This window comes from Vigna unguiculata, chromosome 6, assembly GCF_037176805.1.
Source record: "Vigna unguiculata cultivar grain cowpea cultivar isolate G323 ecotype 2 chromosome 6, ASM3717680v1, whole genome shotgun sequence".
Lineage (NCBI taxonomy): Eukaryota > Viridiplantae > Streptophyta > Magnoliopsida > Fabales > Fabaceae > Vigna > Vigna unguiculata.
Window position 1 is genome coordinate 39,547,040 of NC_140797.1, and position 18,658 is coordinate 39,565,697.

Consider the following 18,658-nt stretch of genomic DNA (forward strand, 5'->3'; position numbering starts at 1 on the left):
ATAGACATTAGCTATTGTTTCTAATATGTTAAGTTTTAAAGTAAGCATAAATGAGAGCATGATTAAAAAACTAAAATTGAAACTTTCTTAATTATGGTAGAACATGGTATTATAATAAATTGAAAACAAATGGGAGAACATGGTATTATGATAAGTGCTGTAAGTTTGAAAGCTTCCACTAATTCATTAATTATGGTAGATTGTTATGCAATTTGGTCAGCCGTTGACTTAAAGAGTAGAGATAAGAAAAAGTAAAATAAAACAGCATTTAAAGAAACAGCAACTTAAAAAAAAAAAAAAACAGCATTTAAAAACCTTTAAAAACAACATTATCAGTACTGCTATTCAGTTCGACAACGAGTAATATTCGGACACATTTGAAGAATCCCGTTATCTTTAACACAACAGCAATTTAAATAAATAAATAAAAATAGCGTTTGAAAACCTTATATATCTCCTCATCCCCTAGACTTTTTACTACTCAATCATATTCTTTCTTACATTTATATATAATGATAAAAACTTCTATATCTTGTAATTTTTTTTATTTTTTTTTTTCTATTCTTTACACTGCTCCAACTAGATAAAATTACTTATTTTTTACTCTTGCGTTTTTGTCCATCCAAACAAGCTTTCTATTTTACTTTCTTTGTTTACTATAATTTATATCCTTATACTTTACTTCTCTATTTCCCTCTTAAAACAAACAAAGTATTACCTTAAAGTACTCAGATTAAATATTGTTTTATAAAATAGTTTTCAAAACAAAAATAAAATAAAAAAGAAAATCCAAAACAATCTTGCTTTCATACTTAGTTAGCACTAAAGGACCCAAAAATGATTAGGGCTTTTACCCGTATTCATACTAGAAGTTCCACAAGATCCCTAATATGCACCAGAAACATTCCTACAAATTTATATTCATTTCTTCTAGGGAAAGACCTAAAAAACATGAGCAAAAAGGTAATATTTTTCATTGTTTGACAAAACACCAACCTACCGGCATGTACACCACCGAATCTATAAGAGAAGTGAAGGTCCTACTACTATGAGCATATGTGTTAAAAGCAAGACCCTAAAATTCTCTGTTCCATCAAAATAGAAGTAAATAAGTCCCTAAAATTCCCTTGTTTCATGTCATCACGAGGCACAGGATGCGTGTGGCCAAGATGGTAGAAAGTAAGGAACTATTTTGCTAGATTCCCAAGAAATGGAACCTCCTCGACCCTGATAATTAACAATTTCCACCGTTTTGGTCTGTAAATCACACAGCAAAATGTTCCACCCTGATCTTACGAACACAGACGTTGAATTCCGTGGAAGGAATGACAGTAACTGGGTTTCTTTAGAATGTGTGCTCAAAGATGGCATCTGCTTCCACAATACCTTAAAATTTAATCTCCATCTCAGCACCCACTTGTACTTCATCCGAGTACAGTTGCAGTAAACAGATGAATCCTTATCTTCTGGTTCCTTCTCAAGCATCCATATCTCCACACCAAGGTTATTGCTCTGACCATACTGCAAAACCCCATTTGATGACTCCCCAAGAACAGATTCCTCATGCTCACGTGTTAACACAGCTGTTGGTAGTCTAATCAATGCTATATACCTATCTCCAAGACGAGGATCATAAATGGCAAGTTTCCCCCACATTGCAAACCAGTGTACAACCCCTCCAACCACCATAGCTGCGGTTCTCGGGCGCAATGCAAAAGATGTTGAGCACATCAGAGTCGATTGCTTCCATTTTCCAGTGTTTGATGAATAAGTCTCAATTGACACACTGTTGCGTTCCTTAAGCTTGCATTCACACCTTGCTCGGATCACTTTGTAGCATGTGTCACCATCAAGGGATTCCTCAACAATCAATGCCATGCACAGAACTTTATAGAACTGCTGAGGTTCTGGGAGTTGATGCTTTTGCTTGGAGACAGCGTTGTACACATAATATGTCTTTGGATGGAAACCAGAAAGAACAATGCCTTTGCAACTATCAATGAAATACCCGAGACGTTTGAGGATTCCAGAGTGTTTCAAATCATCACCCTCTCTACAAGTGGACAAGAACGGAAGTGCAGGCTCCCAACGAGGGCGACGGTACCCATCTCGAGGTCTTCCAAGATACAAAAAGTTGCATACAAAAAACCCCACAAGTCTGAAACTTTGCCCCCATCGTTTCGTGTAGCCTTGACGAAAAGAAGAACTGCATATTACTCGCAGCCATATTTTTGATACAACAATTAATTTGGTGATGGTTGATGGTGGTATTCGAAGTAGGATCTCATGCAGGATATCATCGCAGTTAAGTGCAGAGCCATTGACATTGATTCTTTTCATCCTCTCCATTCTTGTCAAGCAAGTTATATCCTGCTAAGCACAAACTAACAGCATTTTCAGAAGAAACAAAGAGAAACACAGATATCTGTTAACTGATAATGGGATGCATAAGTTCATTCATTGATTGTATAATGATAAACAAAACAAATCAAATAACACTATGTTCACCACTGGTCTAGATTTTGCAACAAATGTACAAATTAAAACCCATTTCATTCAGGGTTCAAGAAATCAGAGGAAAAACCTGAGGTCAAGTTGTTTATACACCATTTTTATATGAATTGACATCGTTTTTTGTTTCCTGAAAAGGGGTTGAATGTGGCTTTCTCAGTTAAAAGTGAAACGTATTAATGATATTAAACTCGTTTTTCTACTTTTCTGAGGATGATAAGAAGTTACCAACACGACTTGCAGGAGGCCATTTCTTAATCAACAAGAACTAATGAATCCCGATTGCATTTAGTTAAAAAAATTTGAACAAATTAATCCCTTCTGTGAATAAATAAACGGAAACTGAATATCGCAGGATAATTGCATGCAAAGATTGTTTGAATTTAGAAGAAACGGAAATGGATTCACTCACTCATGGAAATTGGGGTTTCAGAGGAGAGTGGTTGCGGTGCATGCTTGCCCTTGTCGATTGATTCGATCGATGAAGCTAAGACAAACGAAGAACATTTTTTGACACAAGAAACGCTTCGACTGCTTGGGCTTTTATTCTTAATGGGTTGGATTAAATTGTGGATCAGGCTCTATCGACAATTTCTTCTGGCATTTATATAAATTTTTATATTTTTTTGATGGGTAATCTAAAATATATTTTTATATTTTGTATTTTAAATGATATAATAAAATATATTTTTTATCTCAAAAAACAGAATTTAAAACATACAAATTATATAATTCAAAATATATGTTTTATTTATTCCAAATTATTCATTGTAAAATATAAAAATCAATGCAAATGCAGGTTAAAATTATAGAGGTGCAAAAAGAAATAACTCATTGGTCAAGACGACTTTCAACCCAAACTTTTCTCATTGTACATACATAGCTATTTTCTCTATTTTTATTTGCCCATTATTTTTTACATTCAGAAACCAAGAAAATCGAAGGGAGTGAAGGTACAAAAGTATATTTTTTCTTTTTCATAGATGAGCAAAATTAAATATATGGATAATAACTCCATTAGACTTAAACATGATGGTGTCTATTATGGAAGAAATATGTGATTTATATTTTAAAAATTAACTTGTAGAGAAACCTTTGTACATAATTTGAATTTGGCTTTATTTTAATGTCAATAGTTTTTGTATAAATTAAAGGGTTAAATATGTTTTTGACTCCTCCCTCAAGTTTCAGTAAAATTTGAAATTTATCTCTTTGAAACTTTTGACCAATTTAGTCTTTCATCTTTCGAAATATATAGATTTAGTTCTTTTAATCAGATTTTGTAATTTAGTCTTTCATCTTTCGAAATATATAGATTAGTTCTTTTAACCAGATTTTGTTAAGTTTATCTGACGTTTCAAACGTATTTCATGATAGTATTTGAATTGTTTACATAGTTTGACCCATTTTCGCTTAAATGCTAACTCAAATATTATCATCAAACGCGTTTGAAACATCATATAAACTATAAACTGAACAAAATTTGATTAAAAGGACAATTTACGCATTTTTAAAGATAAAAGACTAAATTTCAAAAGTTTCAAAAAGACTAATTCTAAATTTTACTGAAACTTGAGGGACAAAAACATATTTAACCATAACTTTAGTTTTTACATTGTGTTAATGTATACTTAATGTTATCAATGAATTGTAAATTTTTATATTTGACTTTTAAAAATTAAAAAGCTAACCCCTTATTCATACATGATAATATTAATATGATTGGTGATAAATGTCATTTTTATGCTTTATCAGTTGCTTATAGCACAATAAAATTTACGTTAAATTTACCGAAGATAAATAAATTCAAACTCGAATCCACACGATTACGTGGGCGATCCACGTATTTATACTCGTCTCTAACTTTTTAATTACATTATATATAATAAATACCTTTTCTCATTTTGTTTTTGTTTTTATGCGTAGATAAAAGTGTATGTCACCATGTTAGTTAAGTGTGTATTAAACATTTTTCTTGATTCACTCGTTTTCCCGTTATAATTTAACAGAATCCTTACCCAATTGGGTAATAGTATATTTCTTTCGACAATAAACATATAATATAAAATATGTTTGAAACACAAAGTCATTGAAATCAAAAAAATTCATTATTAAATTGACAGGCTCTATAAAAAAAACTACATTTAATATAGTCCAACTAAATGCAAAATAAATATAAAATTGTATTATATTTCCGTGCGAAATCTGTTTTTAAAATTTTAATTGTTTAATTAATGTTTCTAATTTAAAAGATTAAAATAATTATCTTCTGATATTAAATTATTTCATTGTAATTAATAATTAAAATTTAATTTTACTTTTATTTTTATTTTAAAAAAACGGACTGATAAGTCACCCAGTCCGTTTTGCCATTGTACCACCCACGTTAACTCAATGAAGTTTAACCACGTAAAACTGTTCGGAGATTCTATTACGTGTGATTTCAATATAAGGTCATCATCTAAAAAAACCAATAATATTACAACAAAACCTCGACAAAATAAAATTACAATGCTAGAAGATAGACAAAAATTCCCTACATACATTTTTCACAAAAACAAGGTTACTTATGTAATTTGAAAAAGGGAATGGGTTATGGAATCAACATGGGAAACACAAGTTGCTGTTTCGAGCAATGTCACGTTCATCAAAGCCTTTAAGAAATGATTGGTTAGCAAGATGTTCAGAAGCATATGTCATGAAAGAAGCCAATATTATGCCACCAACAACCATCAAACCTAACCTGTTGAAAATAAATATGTAAAGGTAAATTCAAGGAAATTTTTCATAATAATTCTGATCTTTTAGTTCCAAAACTACTTCTACATCCACTTCAAAATTAGAAAAAACTTTTTAGATGTATTTTGGAAAACAAGTTACCTTGCAAACAATGCAGTTATTCCAAAAAGACAAGGCAATGATGGAGCTGCAATGGCCAACAAAGCCATGCCTAAACCATAGTACCATGTAGCAACGTCACAAGATGACAACGATCGTTGATGACCTGTAATAAAGAGAGCATATAGGTTCAATAAAAATATTATAGCAGAAAAAAGTATCTCAGTATCTGAATTCAATGAAAAACAGCTTCACTCTTGAAGAACATACGTTTTTCAGAATCATGATCGGATGACCCAGGATCTGACAAGGAGGATGCTACTCGTGATCCCACCATTTTTCCCCACTGATAAATCAAACGGAGATAACCTCCAAATAGTATAAAGAAAATTGTGTATGTCCACTCATACATCAAAAGCAATCCAGTCCATGGCATCACTTGCCGAGGAACAATCAAGAGGGATAATCCCAGAGACACCACTGCAACCATAAAGCAGACACAGACAGAAACACCACCCAAATAAGCAGGAACCTTGTTCTGAGGGCCATTAAAGAGCTGCATGACACCATAGAAATAAATCTTAGTATGTTCAAAACACATATAAATCTAAGCATTAAGTTCAACCAATTAGAGGATAAGCATCCTATCATTCAAAGCCATAACATGATCAGGTCATTTGATGATATGGATAGTCAGTCACATAGACAAAGTTTCCTGGGCCGGAAAGAATGTTGGAGTTGGTGCCAGGGATTTGGGAGGAATCCCCACAGGAAGTTTTTCATCAAATGATTTCATCATGTGAGGTCCTTGAATGGTAAGATCCAAATCCCCACCCAGAAGACAGAAGAGAAAACAAACCTGATGGATTGAATTAGTCGTTGATGTTGAAATACTAGTATAAGAAAGTGGCCCGTTTGATCTAATCTTATAATAAAGGTGTCTAACTTGATCAAATATCGAGCTTCTACAAACTGAACTGAAGTGCCCAGGATTCTACAAATAATACAATGTTATGAGACTTACATAAAGCTGAGGGAGTTTAATGCTAAGAGATTAGACAAGAATATGAATCCATTGTAGCTTACCTTCATAAATGAACGATAGCATAAGAAGAGTAAGGCACATAGAGGTAGCAAAAAGAGAAATTTCACAAGAAAACTGTCTTTAGGATTTTGCCCCTCTCCAGTTCCAGGAAGGGATTCCTCAAGCTGTTCTCTTACATCCTAAAGCAAACCACCAAGATTAGAACACACAAGTCAGTAATCTTCATATAACAAATGTGGTCTTTGTGAATATGACAATGAGAAAATCTTTTATAATACAACATCACAACGAAAAATGATAATTGACTTCCAAAATTACCTGCCACACATCAACTGGTTTCAAAAGCCAAGAAGTCCACCAGTCCCAAGGCTTAAGGGGGCCCAGTGTATAGTGAATCACACGCAGTTCATTTTCGTCTACCATCCACTGGATTGATCAACATGAAAGTTGGAATGTTAGGTAATAGGATTGAAAGATGAAAGGCTCCTTACCATATGAAGATATGGGGGAGGGTCATTGAACATAGTTCTAAAATAGGATTTAAATCTTAACAAGAAACTACTGATTTCTAAATGAAATAATTTCCACACACCTACCACTAGTTTTAAAAATAGGGAGAACATTTCAGAATTTATTGCAAGCAAAAGTTTCTACAAACCACACATGCCTAAAAAGCAAGCTTCAAATACCAGACAATAAGAAAATGCTAAGATGATGACAAACCGATCAACACAGAGTCCTTGATTCATTAATAAGCTCAGATTAACATGTGATGATTCTTACATTGGTTTTCCATTGGGAAAGAGCCTAACGTATGTTTGCCTACAATCAATTAGTTATTACTTCATTGATTGCTTGCATGAGAATTTGTGCTGGTGGAAAAAAAAAAACTGTAAAGCTGCTACATAGCCTACAGTGAATTTTTTATTCTATAGAAGCACTAAATAAATCCTTGGTCAACATTAATAGAGGTCACTTGAATGCTATAATTTATTCCAATGATCACAAAAATTATCTGATGAAAAGACAGCACACATAAAACAAATCACATTTGGACAGGCATCAAAGTGTAGTACTATATCAGACAGGATAATCATTCATTTGTGCAACCAAACCTAGTGCATCTTCCATCTCAACTGAACTCGAATGAGCAGATCCAGCATGATTAAGCTAAAATGGGGAATATATCTCTCATGCCTCACTGACTCTAATTACTCATTACCCCTTGTTACCTATATTTTAGTACCTTATTAGCGAGCATGTAAAGACCGACATCAGCATTGTACAGTGTGGATAGTCGCTCCATTTCAGGAACTGGTCTGGACTTCAACACCTCAGGACTCAAATTCGGCTCAAAAACATGTGCATTGGGAAATTCAGAGAAATATGAATTCAGAAAACCCTGATCGCCTGTCAAAAGAAGACAAAACAGATGAAAACCATTGTTAAAAAGCTACCCAGTTTAAATTATATCTAGCAATATAGCAATTAAAACAAAAAGAAAACTTCATAAGAACAAAGTAATTGAATATAAAACTACCCAGAAATTGTTTTTACCTCCTGTGTAAGATGCAGTAGTTTTTATTTTGCTTATCATGTCATTAAAAACAGTTTCAGATGGCTCCACCACCATGACTCCCGAGTTCAACCTCTCAGAATGCTTTAAATTTGCACAGAATTTCACACACTTGAAAAGATCGTCAATATTTTTAACCACAATAGTGTCCGCGTCAAGGTAAACAACTGCACATTCACATTCAGAACATTCAGAACATTCAGCATATAAACAGCCAATAAGCCACACATTGGACCCCTTATAAGAAAGAAAGCTTAAAGTCAAAACCCTAAATTGTCTCTTTAAATTTCAATTGATCCAAAAGCAACTACCAACTAACTGAACATATAAGAAGCCTTTAACTAAGTGCAAGAGCATATCACATGCTCTAATTTCAAAAGCAAGAATTTAATTAGAACAGCAGCTTTAAAAATCATACTTAAAATGATTTTTCATTGATTGATAGCGTAGAAGTCTTTATTCAGGGACAGCATGAAAATTAAACTCGCAACATATATGAGAATTATAAGTCCATCCTCATATCTACACTAAGATCATATATATACACACATAAAAGGCCCAAAGAAAAATGCTACCTTTCTTGTAGTCAGTCATGTTAAATATTTTTAGTTTTGTATAGACACCCCAAAATCTCTTTGGACGCACTCGATTAGGATTCGCCAGTAAACTAATCAACTCCACTATCCACCCGTCAGCCTTCAACAAATCCACCAATCAACAGTTAATACACAAACCACACAAAAAGTAAGGTGTCAGCAGAAAGATAAAGTTGAAAATTTCAAATCTTGTGGAAGACCCATTAAAAAGACGGTGCTGATGATTACCCGGAGAAGGTTTTTGGCATAATCAGAGACACCATCGGAGACCAACACGACCATATCCTTGCTGGATCCAGTGTTGCGTATTGATTTTCCCAGAACTCGAACACCCAACAAGAATTCGTCTCCGTACAAAAGAGTGACGTAAGCTTCATCCGTTCTCTTGGTCTTGGATCCCACACACCCTTGAAATTGAACACAAACTAAAAGTATGCAAATGATCGAACATAGCCACCAAGTAACACTGTTTGGTTTCATTATAACTCGATTCCGATTCGCCACCACCTTCTCCTTTTTTCAGTTGGGCTCTGACTTGAATTTATCGTGGCGGGTTACACAATAGTTGAAAGTTGAATTGAATTTTCCAGCTTTGCTTTTCTCCGTCGTCTCTGACCAGAACTCTGGCTGTCTTCTCTGGCTGCGTGCTTGCGACTTCTAATTTGCTGCGGTGACTTCCACGGTATAACGCTGCCTCCCACTCTATCATTTTTCGAGGAAACCGAGAATAAATCGCAATAATTATCAAAAGCCTTTTTTTTCTATTCTTTAAGCTTTTCTTTGTTCTAATGTGTATTAGGTACGAGAAAAAAAATTTGAGTCCTTTTAAATTTTTGTTTTTCAAAATTAAGTCCTTTTATTTTCTTTAGAAAATATAGCAAGAAAACTATTAAAAAAATGAGTTATTATAGGCATTTATTCATTTACATTTTTTTTAGAAGTCTAATTCAGTTTAGCAGTGTCAACTCTTATAAATTCTCTAACCTACGTTTAGTTCCTACCTGTGAAAAAAAAAATAGTAAAATTTCATTTTACATACAAGAAATTTCCAGCTCAATTCTTCCAGAGTGGAATATGCGGCAAAACCTTCATAAGTTTTCGAAAGCTTGATTCCAATTGTGAAATATCTCTGGATAAATCACAGTACAATTGATACTTCTAGTGGATTTTGAGTTGTGATTAAGTAATTTTCTTATCCAAGAAGGTTTATTTTCAGTTTGAAGTTTCTTAATTTTCAGTTAGAAGTGATTTGTTTATTTTCAATGTGTGTGTGTTTGAGCTTACTAATTTGATTTTAGCAATTGGACCAATCCATTAGCCTATCATACCAGTCTCTGATTAAGTGACCGTATAAAAAATTATTTAGTTTGCAACTTATTTAAATAAGCACTGGAATAATTATTTATATTTATAAATCATTATTGTCATAATTGATTATAAAAATGAGATTTCTATTTGAATACATTATGTGAAAAATGGTTTTCAGGTATTTTATTTTGATTTGTTTGACCTGTGAACAAAAATACTTTTTACGCAAGATTACAAAACCAGCATGAAATCAATTATAGCAACCATTTGATATTTAAAATAATTTTGTTCATGTTTATATCAACATGAATATTCGTTGTTCTGAATTTAATATTAATGGTTGAGATGAACCAATAATACACATAACAAGGGTTAAGACCTGTCTCTCGTACACTGTCATCTATGTGGTTCTGTCATCACCAAGATACATGGCTGCAACCATCTGAACAAAAATTGGAGTGAAAACAGAAATGATTAGCCTTGTGGTTAGTGGATGCTACAGATCTGCAGGACCATTTTAAAGATTTTTTCGCCCTAATTGCCAAGTTAACTGATCAGCAGCTGCCATAGCACGAGATGCTGGACCGATGGAACCTTCATACCTGTGAAACTGAATGATGAGAATACGCAGACTGAATAGTGCATTGATGATCCATGATAAACATGCTGAATTTGAATTATATGCTTACAGAGCAACCAAGATGTATGCTGCTGTTTGTATAACAATAACACCTTCACCAGCGGGCTTTGACGTGTTTATACACCTTGCACTAAACCAGTTCTCATGAATTGATGTGACCAAGTCTGTCATTCAAATTTCCATTAGTAAAGTATCAGAAGATAAACTACAATGCACCACGGTAGTAGATAAAGTTACAGAGTTCATAACTCTACGTGTACGAGTAGAACACAGTTTATTATCCCTCAACAGTATACAGTCTAAAACAATTATCAATACCATACATGCTCCAAGAGTTATTGTACCATAGCCCAAATATCTAAGAGTCGTAAACTCATATTACCTAGATGTGTTGTAGTCTTCGGTTTCAGAAATTTCATATGTCCTTATGGTAGAGGACATAAAAGAAGTTGAAAAACAGAAAGCCGCAACTAATTATATAGGCAAACTAAAGACAGCTGAGTTTGAGCTTACACTGATTGGATCCAATAACGAAGAGCTCTGTCTGGAGTTTATTTTGTTTGATGAAGTCCATAAAGTTACTCAATTCAATGGGATTAGCTTTTATTCCTTCTTGTGCAGCACTGCCAGCATCAAATAGCTCAATGAGAAATCCAATATTTCTAGAAATAAAAAAGAAAATCCCACCTAAAGAAGTGCCACACAAAGCAAGTATGAAGTTTAGGAGGCAATGTGCACAAACTTTTCAGAAACAAATACTTAAATCTCCTCAACCACATACAGTATTAAAAAAAAAAAAAAAAAAAGAGATTTTCAAACAAAAACACAAAACAACTTACAATGTCACAACTACTTTTGCTCTTGGATTAAAACATATAATGTAACAGTAGCAGCTCTGCTGAATCGATACAGTGATATTAACCTGGCAGGACATTGCATTTGATCCTAAGGAATGAACCTGCTATAAACTATTGAAGTGGAAGGAGAAAAAAAGAATCTGTGCGGCTTACATAGCACCGAGTCATTACAACATGGCTTATGTTTAAAATATTTGACACTAGGACATCCATATATACATATAATCAAATGAAACTAAATACAAACATGAAAAAAGATGTAATTGCTAATCAAGATTTAAAATGAAGCACTTTGTCTCTCAATGAATAATCCCAGAAACAAGAAAATTAATTATATATCAGCAAAGGTATATTTATCTTCTCAAGACAAAATAACTTTCTGAGTTTTACACCTTCCTTAAGATAATGAGTCGTGATCAGAACAGTAAAAAGGGCAATTACTTTATTTTATATTATATTCTGAAAGAGCTTTTTAAATGTTTAAAAATTTATTAGTTTGACAATGTTCATCTCTTTGACGACTATAGTTATATGCAGATATCAGCTCAAGTGTCTGAGCCAGCAAAAAATATAGAACTAGTGCTCATACAGGTGTCAAGGAGGAGTCGATTTTGAAAACGTGTTTGATACTCTTGACACCTTAAGTAAAAGGGGTATCCATACTTCGTGGAGCTAGTTTGGGGTACTTGATGAAGCCTTCATTCAAGCACGGTTTCAGGCAACAACAGTGGCCCTTGTTTTGTTGTTTCAAGTAGTTCAGGTTCTTGGAGCAATAACAATGACAAAATCTTACTTACTAGGTGTACCTTTATCAGAGCACAATCAGAATATACAGTATTCCATCAAAAAGAGTTAAATAAACACTGGTACCAATGAAAATTTGTATGATCAACATAAAATGGTATTATCATGGAATTCTAAGACAAGTTAGTAGATTCAGAACTCGCTTAAGTTCAATATGAATAAAAATTCACCCAAACAGCAAGATGGAAGCTTCAATTATTTATAACCTAGACTGTAGGCAACAGAATTACATTGTTTACTCATTCCATGTACTTTTCTATCATAAAGAAAAAATCACACCAGATAAAAACAATAAAATAAAATAAAATTCATAACAAGAATCAAACACAAATCCTTCTTACATGGTAGATAACAATCGAGATGGTCCAGTGGGGTCATGATTGATTAGCAAAGCAGCTTTTAACGGATGACCTAGAAGTAGTAGGATGATAAAAATATGAGATTAATATCACCGAATTACATAATTCACAAAAATTAATTTTCCAAAGGGTGATATAACAAAAAAACATGTGTGCATATGAATGTGGCTCGAAAGCAAAATCTTGCTAACCAGAATAACCAACATTGGTAGAAGCCCACTTATCCCACGTTTTATGCACGAACGCCCAATCCATTGTGTCGCGTCTGATAAAGACAGTAAAAAAAGTAAACAAACAGTTCAGGAATTAGATTAGACTAACCTTCTTTGCAATTTAACTCGAATAAAACAGGATAATTAATCAGAAATAGTAAAATAGACGCATTGAGTGAAAACCTAGATAGATGGATGGAGGAAGTAGAAACAGAGAGAAAGACTGAGTCTTGGAGTTCGCCGAGTGACTGAGGATGGTTTCTTTCTAACCTGAACTATTTGTGTTTTTGTTTGTTCAATCAAGAGTAGTCTTATATGTTACAATTACAATTTATCTTGTAAATTTTCCTATTATTTTATAAAATAAAAAAATTGTTGTTTTGGAATATATTTAATTAAGTTTTAGGTAAATATATATATATATATATATATATATATATATATATATATATTTTATTAAGTTTTAAATTTTTTATATTTTGTAATTAAGTTTGATTATTCTTTTAGTTTCTTTTTTTTAATCGGTTATCTTGATTTTTCCTCTTTCTTAACTTGTTTATTTGTTTTTATCTATTAAAACAATTATGTAAGAATTATGTAATTAATATAAAAATCTTAAATTTATTTTTAGTAATAAAATTTTAATATTAAATTGGAAGTTGGTTCTTATTTCAAATTTTGATAAATGTTAATCTCTAAATTTAAAAAGTAATTGATATATTATTTTTAATCTATTAATTACATTAATTTTTTTTTATTAACATGTGAGGATACATATTTGACATATCAAAATAATTTATGTATTATTATTTATTTTGAAAATTCTGAAAATTATAATATATTAAAATTTTAGATAAAGATAAATTTTAGTTTGATATTAAAATTATGGAACTAAAAACATATTTATCTATTTTTTTAATTAATATAAAGTACCAAGTAACATATTTATCCTATTTTATAAAAGAAACAAAAGTGGTGAGGTTTGAATTATTTTTTTGTTTTGGAGAGTGTAAATATATTTTGTGTCAAAAGATATGAAAAAGTGATATATGTGTTGGATAAATTTTTATATATCGTTATCCTCTCATTTTTATTAGACAACGATTATACTTATAGTTTTATGAGAGTATTGACATCCTATTAATGTTGTATCCTTCTCTTTATATTATTTATTTATTTATCTGTTAGCATGATTCTTGAGTTAAAATTAATAATACTTTTAATATTCTTCATTGATATTTTCCACAGAGACATCTTTATAATTTAATATCTAAGTATAGAAGGCATTTTCAATTAAAAGAGTTTTATCTTAAGTGAAGGAAGGATTATTCTATATTAATAGTAAAACATGTGTCTCTTAACATGTAAAAACAATTAAGTTGTCTCTAATTCACAATTTCATTTTACTTCGTGCGGAAATTACACAGGACTCATGTATTTCATCACCGAACTATATAATTGATCATGGAGTGTTAATGTTGTTTTCAACGTCTCTCATGTTTCTAATGCATCAAACACCGTTTCTCATGTATATCTGTTCATATAGTTCTCTCCTCTCTATTTTTTAACCCGTTACTTTTCACCTCTTCTGCTAAAAGATAAATGTTTACGAGAAACAAGGCAATGGTGGTAGCATACATGATATAGCAGAGAATGAAAAAAATAGAAAAACTGATGAAGAAGAGAGTGAACTAGTAGCACTTTTCATCTCCTTCCCAATTAGCCTTTCCCTTTGGACCAATTGGCCCCTCTTCACCATAAAGCTCAGTAGGAAACAATTCAAACAAATTCTCCACAGATAATCTGACATACACAGGAAGCAGATCTATCAACTTGTCTATTTCAGAACGTGAGTCATAAACAATAGCAGGACCCCATTCTCTCATATACTGCAACCAACATGGTTCTGCAATAGCTCCTTCACCAAGATACTCAGCAGCAACAACCTTGTATCTGCTGCTAGAATCCACTTTAAGTTTACTTCTACCTGTTTCATTCCTTGCTCCTATTCCAAGTTTGGATGCTCCCTGAAGGTAGCTCCCAGGATGAGGAAAACTTGCATGGCCATGCCTTGATGAATAAACAACTGCTTTATTTCCTTCAATATACTCCAAGTTGAATGCATTCACCCACTCTCCTCCACTGTGCTGTGAAAAAAACACAGACCATAGTTCTCCTGTGAAGTTGCTCACACGAAGAGTGAAATGCTCCCAGTCACCAACATGTTCACCAATCTTGTTCATCTCAATCTTCACCAACCCCACTTGAAGTATCCCAGGTCCATTGAAGGGGCAAAACACCCACATAGCAATATCAGTAAATGTTCCTCCTAAAGCTGGTTTTACATGAACATAGAGTTCTGCACTCTCTAAATCTCCCTTCTTTACATTATTTCTAGCCTCACTATCACTAGGCAAATCTATCCAAAAAGCACCATCATTTGTTCCTCCACTTGGTAAGTTTGATCCCTCGTTATCTATTGCTTTACCCTTCTCACTGCCTCTTGAACACAAAAGTGCTCCGTTTTTGAAAAACCATTGCACTGATGATGGCAGGTATATCTCATCAGGGTGGAAGTACACAGTGGGGCCATAGTGATTAATGAGTGCATGAACTTGTTCTATGTTTGGCATGGCATGTAAAGTGGAGTCAAGATTCTTCAAGCAAGCAATATCTGTCCCTTGTTTATTGTCAGAATAGGTGCTGCAGAAGAATGTGCCAACTGATACACCTCTACTCCACATCCCTCTTTTACATGGCCTTGTGTTCCAAACCTTGAATGAAATTTTTGAAAACTTTGAGTTCATAGATAGTAATAGATCACAGGTCTCACAAGTTTCTGTCAGATCTTCTCGCACGCATCTAACTTTTTCAACTTCAGGTTCATCTGGTTTGTTGGTAACCACTATGCCCATTGCTTTGTATCCCAATGGAGGATTTGGCAACCAAAAATACCCACTTCCATCGTGTGGTGAATCAGCACTCCATATCAAAGTGTAGTTGATTGGTTTTTTGAGAGCTGGAGATTCAGCTTTGAGTTCAGAAGAAGTTTCGCGAGCCACAAGAACATGTCCTCTCAATGGCTGATCATTGGACTGGCAATAGTGACCAAGGCAGAAAAAATCATCTGGAATCTCCACAGGTTTGTAGAATACAAAACCCTGAGATTTACCATGTGAGCTTTTACTGCTCCAAACCCTCTCAAACTTACTTATTTTCAAAACTTCTAGGCTTCCAAGGCTTATCCTTCCTCCAGCAAAAGCACCACCTGATACCATACCATTCACAAACATTTGATATTAAGGTAATAATTAATGATAAGGCAATTAATCATGTTTAACCCCAAAGTTAACAGAGTGACACATAAATAGTTTCGAATCTCTTCCTTAATCTAAGCTAAAAAGCTGTTAAATATTGCACCATCAGGAGCTCTAAGCTAAAAAAACTGTTAAATATTGCACCATCAGGAACTCTAGCTCATGAAAACATCCACACAATTATTAAACCAAGAAGGGTTATTCATAACTATCAATTTGGAACAACACAAGAATAGCTGAAAGCATCACAGGAAAAACGAACATGGTCTAAATCTTCGTGTAGCATATCCCATCCTAAAAAAGTAAACTAATTATGGGATTGATTTGAGGTTTGAAAATGTAAATATCCAAGCTTCAGCTTCAATATTGTATATGCCAAAAGGAACGCAGCTGTTATAATCCAACACATACTAAGTTACTAACATTTGTTGGATATAAACCGATTCTGAGAAAAAGCAGAGAACAGCCATTAAAGATACACAAAAAAGCACACACCTTGTGGCCACTGTGGAAGAGGTGCTGGCAGAGAGAAGGGCTCTGGCTCAGAAGGGTAGGATTCAGGAACACTGTTCCACCAAAAACAGTCACAGCTAAACATCTCTGACACCATCACCAGCAAAGAAAGTGGCAGAGATGGTTTATTATTCTTCAGAGTCCTCTCTCCACAACCAAACGCTGGAAGAGAGAGGAGAAAGATTTTTAATTTGTTGTTGATGGAAAACAAGAAAATGCTTGAACTATTCTCCTCTCCTTTATATCTTCGTTGACCAGTGACAACAACGAAAGAGGAAAACCATGGCCCATTTAATTTTCTTTCACTCTTCTTCTCTCTTCACATAACCTTTCTACGCATTCTTGCTTATTCACCATCTTCATATATATCTCTGTCTTGCTTAACATAAACTTTCCCCCACCCACCCACCAAAAAAAAAATCAATTTTGTTGCATTTCACTTCTCAAAAATATTCTTCTCTCAATTGGGCATAGTTTTACAACAGAAAAGGAATATTAAATTTAAGAATTAGAGTACATATTTACTAACTTTTTCTTAATCCAGTTATTTACGTGTAGTGAAAAATTCCTATGACCTTGGAGCAGAACGAAGTGGATAATAATGGACGCGACAAGAAAAAGGGAAATGAAGTGGTTGAAGCAAAAACAAAACAACAAAGAAGAAAAATGCGATTTGTGGGTTACAGTTGTGAAGCGATTGAGGATGTCAGTGTCAATTTGGATACGTGTCCCTGTCCCATGTTGCGTCTCAGAAAAAGCATAAATCGTAAATAACACGTTGCTTTTCACCATTAATGTACTTCAACTACTATGATCAAGCTTATGTTCTATTGACTGCAATTTCAATGGACAATCGTTGAAAGGAATGAAGAGTAATGAGATAAACATGCTTAGCACAAAAGTTGAGATTATTGTCTCAATCAACTAACATGAAGGAGCTCATTTCATCTTGCATATTAGTCAAATAAGATATACATAATAAATTTTAAAGAAAATACCATAATTAAGTATGCTTATTGTATAAGTATATTATATTACAGTGTGTATTTTTATAATAATAATTATTTACTTTATGATTATTAATGTTGTATAATTAAATTAAAAATATTACTAACAAAAACGTGTATAAATATTTTTGGCAAATCTAAGTTTATTTTCTATTTTTTATTTGTGTATTGTCTGCGATGGATTATTCCAATGTAATTTATAGGAAATATAAACATTATTATAATTTTATTTTATTTCATGAGAGAATTTATTTTCTTGTTAAATCCTATTTTTGTAGTATTTAAATTGTTTATAGCCTTTTACTATTAATTATGTTTTTAGTTCAGTAATTATTAACGTTTTTTCTTCAATTTCTATTAAATTTTGGTGAATCTTAATTCCTTTCAATTTTTTAGTTCATATTTTTTATCTTCGTAATTTACTTGGTGCGTGAGGTTGATTACTTGTATAATGTAAGGTCTATGTGATGATATACTATTTTTTAAAGTGTTTTAATTTATTTATTTTTCTTTTGATTTCTCAACTACCAAAAATAAATAAATTATGAAAAATGATTTACTATGTAAGTCTTCATTCTCTCACAAAATGTTTTAGTCCACAGTATTTCGGGAAAAAAAATATATTTAGAATGATGGAGACATTTTTTTTAAGTGAAATGAAAAAAATCTTTTAAATTTAACAAGAGGATAAACTTATCATCTGAAAACAGTGGTGTGACCTTTTACAATAGCATTTATAGATGGAGAAGTTTTCATGCACACCTCTCAATCTTCATATCCTTTTCCAACACCAATTTTTATTTTTTACTTTCTACGTTAATTCATTTCAAATTATTTTATGTTTTAAAATAAAAATATCATTCTATTGACATTAGGTAGGTGTTGAATAGAAAAATGGATAGATTTAACAGCAATAATATCAACAACTTTCTTTCAATCAATCATGGAATGAATGATAAACGTAAAATGTTTCTCAAAAGTAGAATATGCATGAAACTGATAGTGGCATCTTGTATGATAAAAGTCAATCGTCCCAAATTAATAATACATTTTTGTAAAAAACATTAAACATACA

General features: G+C 32.7%; 4 protein-coding genes across 7 annotated transcripts; all 4 read right to left on the reverse strand.

Moving 5' to 3' along the window:
- Positions 1–904: 904 nt before the first annotated feature.
- Positions 905–3,073, reverse strand: LOC114189257 (F-box protein At5g03970-like). 3 transcript variants are annotated; one of them, XM_028077984.2, is made up of 2 exons: positions 2,924–3,073; positions 905–2,370 (listed from the first exon to the last, which is right to left on the reverse strand). In XM_028077984.2, the coding sequence occupies exon 2, from the start codon at positions 2,347–2,349 to the stop codon at positions 1,141–1,143; it is 1,209 nt and encodes a 402-aa protein (XP_027933785.1). In that variant the 5' UTR covers positions 2,350–2,370; positions 2,924–3,073; the 3' UTR covers positions 905–1,140. The 3 variants fall into 3 exon arrangements, with proteins under 3 accessions (XP_027933785.1, XP_027933786.1, XP_085530540.1); XM_028077985.2 differs by having other exon boundaries at positions 905–2,384; positions 2,924–3,046; XM_085674414.1 differs by lacking the exon at positions 2,924–3,073 and adding an exon at positions 2,585–2,905.
- A 1,838-nt stretch (positions 3,074–4,911) lies between these two features.
- On the reverse strand, positions 4,912–9,288 carry PGSIP6 (plant glycogenin-like starch initiation protein 6). Its single transcript, XM_028077443.2, has 10 exons — positions 8,795–9,288; positions 8,546–8,666; positions 7,952–8,137; positions 7,641–7,804; positions 6,713–6,820; positions 6,436–6,573; positions 6,209–6,343; positions 5,620–5,905; positions 5,392–5,515; positions 4,912–5,254 (listed from the first exon to the last, which is right to left on the reverse strand). Exons 1-10 carry the CDS (start codon positions 9,044–9,046, stop codon positions 5,113–5,115), a joined length of 1,656 nt encoding a protein of 551 aa, XP_027933244.1. The 5' UTR covers positions 9,047–9,288; the 3' UTR covers positions 4,912–5,112.
- Positions 9,289–10,119: 831 nt separating this feature from the next.
- LOC114187498 (Profilin family protein) lies at positions 10,120–13,076 on the reverse strand. Of its 2 annotated transcripts, none has more exons than XM_085675148.1 (6): positions 12,930–13,076; positions 12,726–12,799; positions 12,517–12,586; positions 11,028–11,137; positions 10,564–10,678; positions 10,120–10,484 (listed from the first exon to the last, which is right to left on the reverse strand). In XM_085675148.1, exons 2-6 carry the CDS (start codon positions 12,787–12,789, stop codon positions 10,421–10,423), a joined length of 423 nt encoding a protein of 140 aa, XP_085531274.1. In that variant the 5' UTR covers positions 12,790–12,799; positions 12,930–13,076; the 3' UTR covers positions 10,120–10,420. The 2 variants fall into 2 exon arrangements, with proteins under 2 accessions (XP_085531274.1, XP_027931559.1); XM_028075758.2 differs by having other exon boundaries at positions 10,120–10,476; positions 12,930–13,075.
- A 1,190-nt stretch (positions 13,077–14,266) lies between these two features.
- LOC114186608 (hypothetical protein At1g04090-like) lies at positions 14,267–17,080 on the reverse strand. Its single transcript, XM_028074562.2, has 2 exons — positions 16,559–17,080; positions 14,267–16,014 (listed from the first exon to the last, which is right to left on the reverse strand). The coding sequence occupies exons 1-2, from the start codon at positions 16,671–16,673 to the stop codon at positions 14,438–14,440; spliced, it is 1,692 nt and encodes a 563-aa protein (XP_027930363.1). The 5' UTR covers positions 16,674–17,080; the 3' UTR covers positions 14,267–14,437.
- Positions 17,081–18,658: the final 1,578 nt, after the last annotated feature.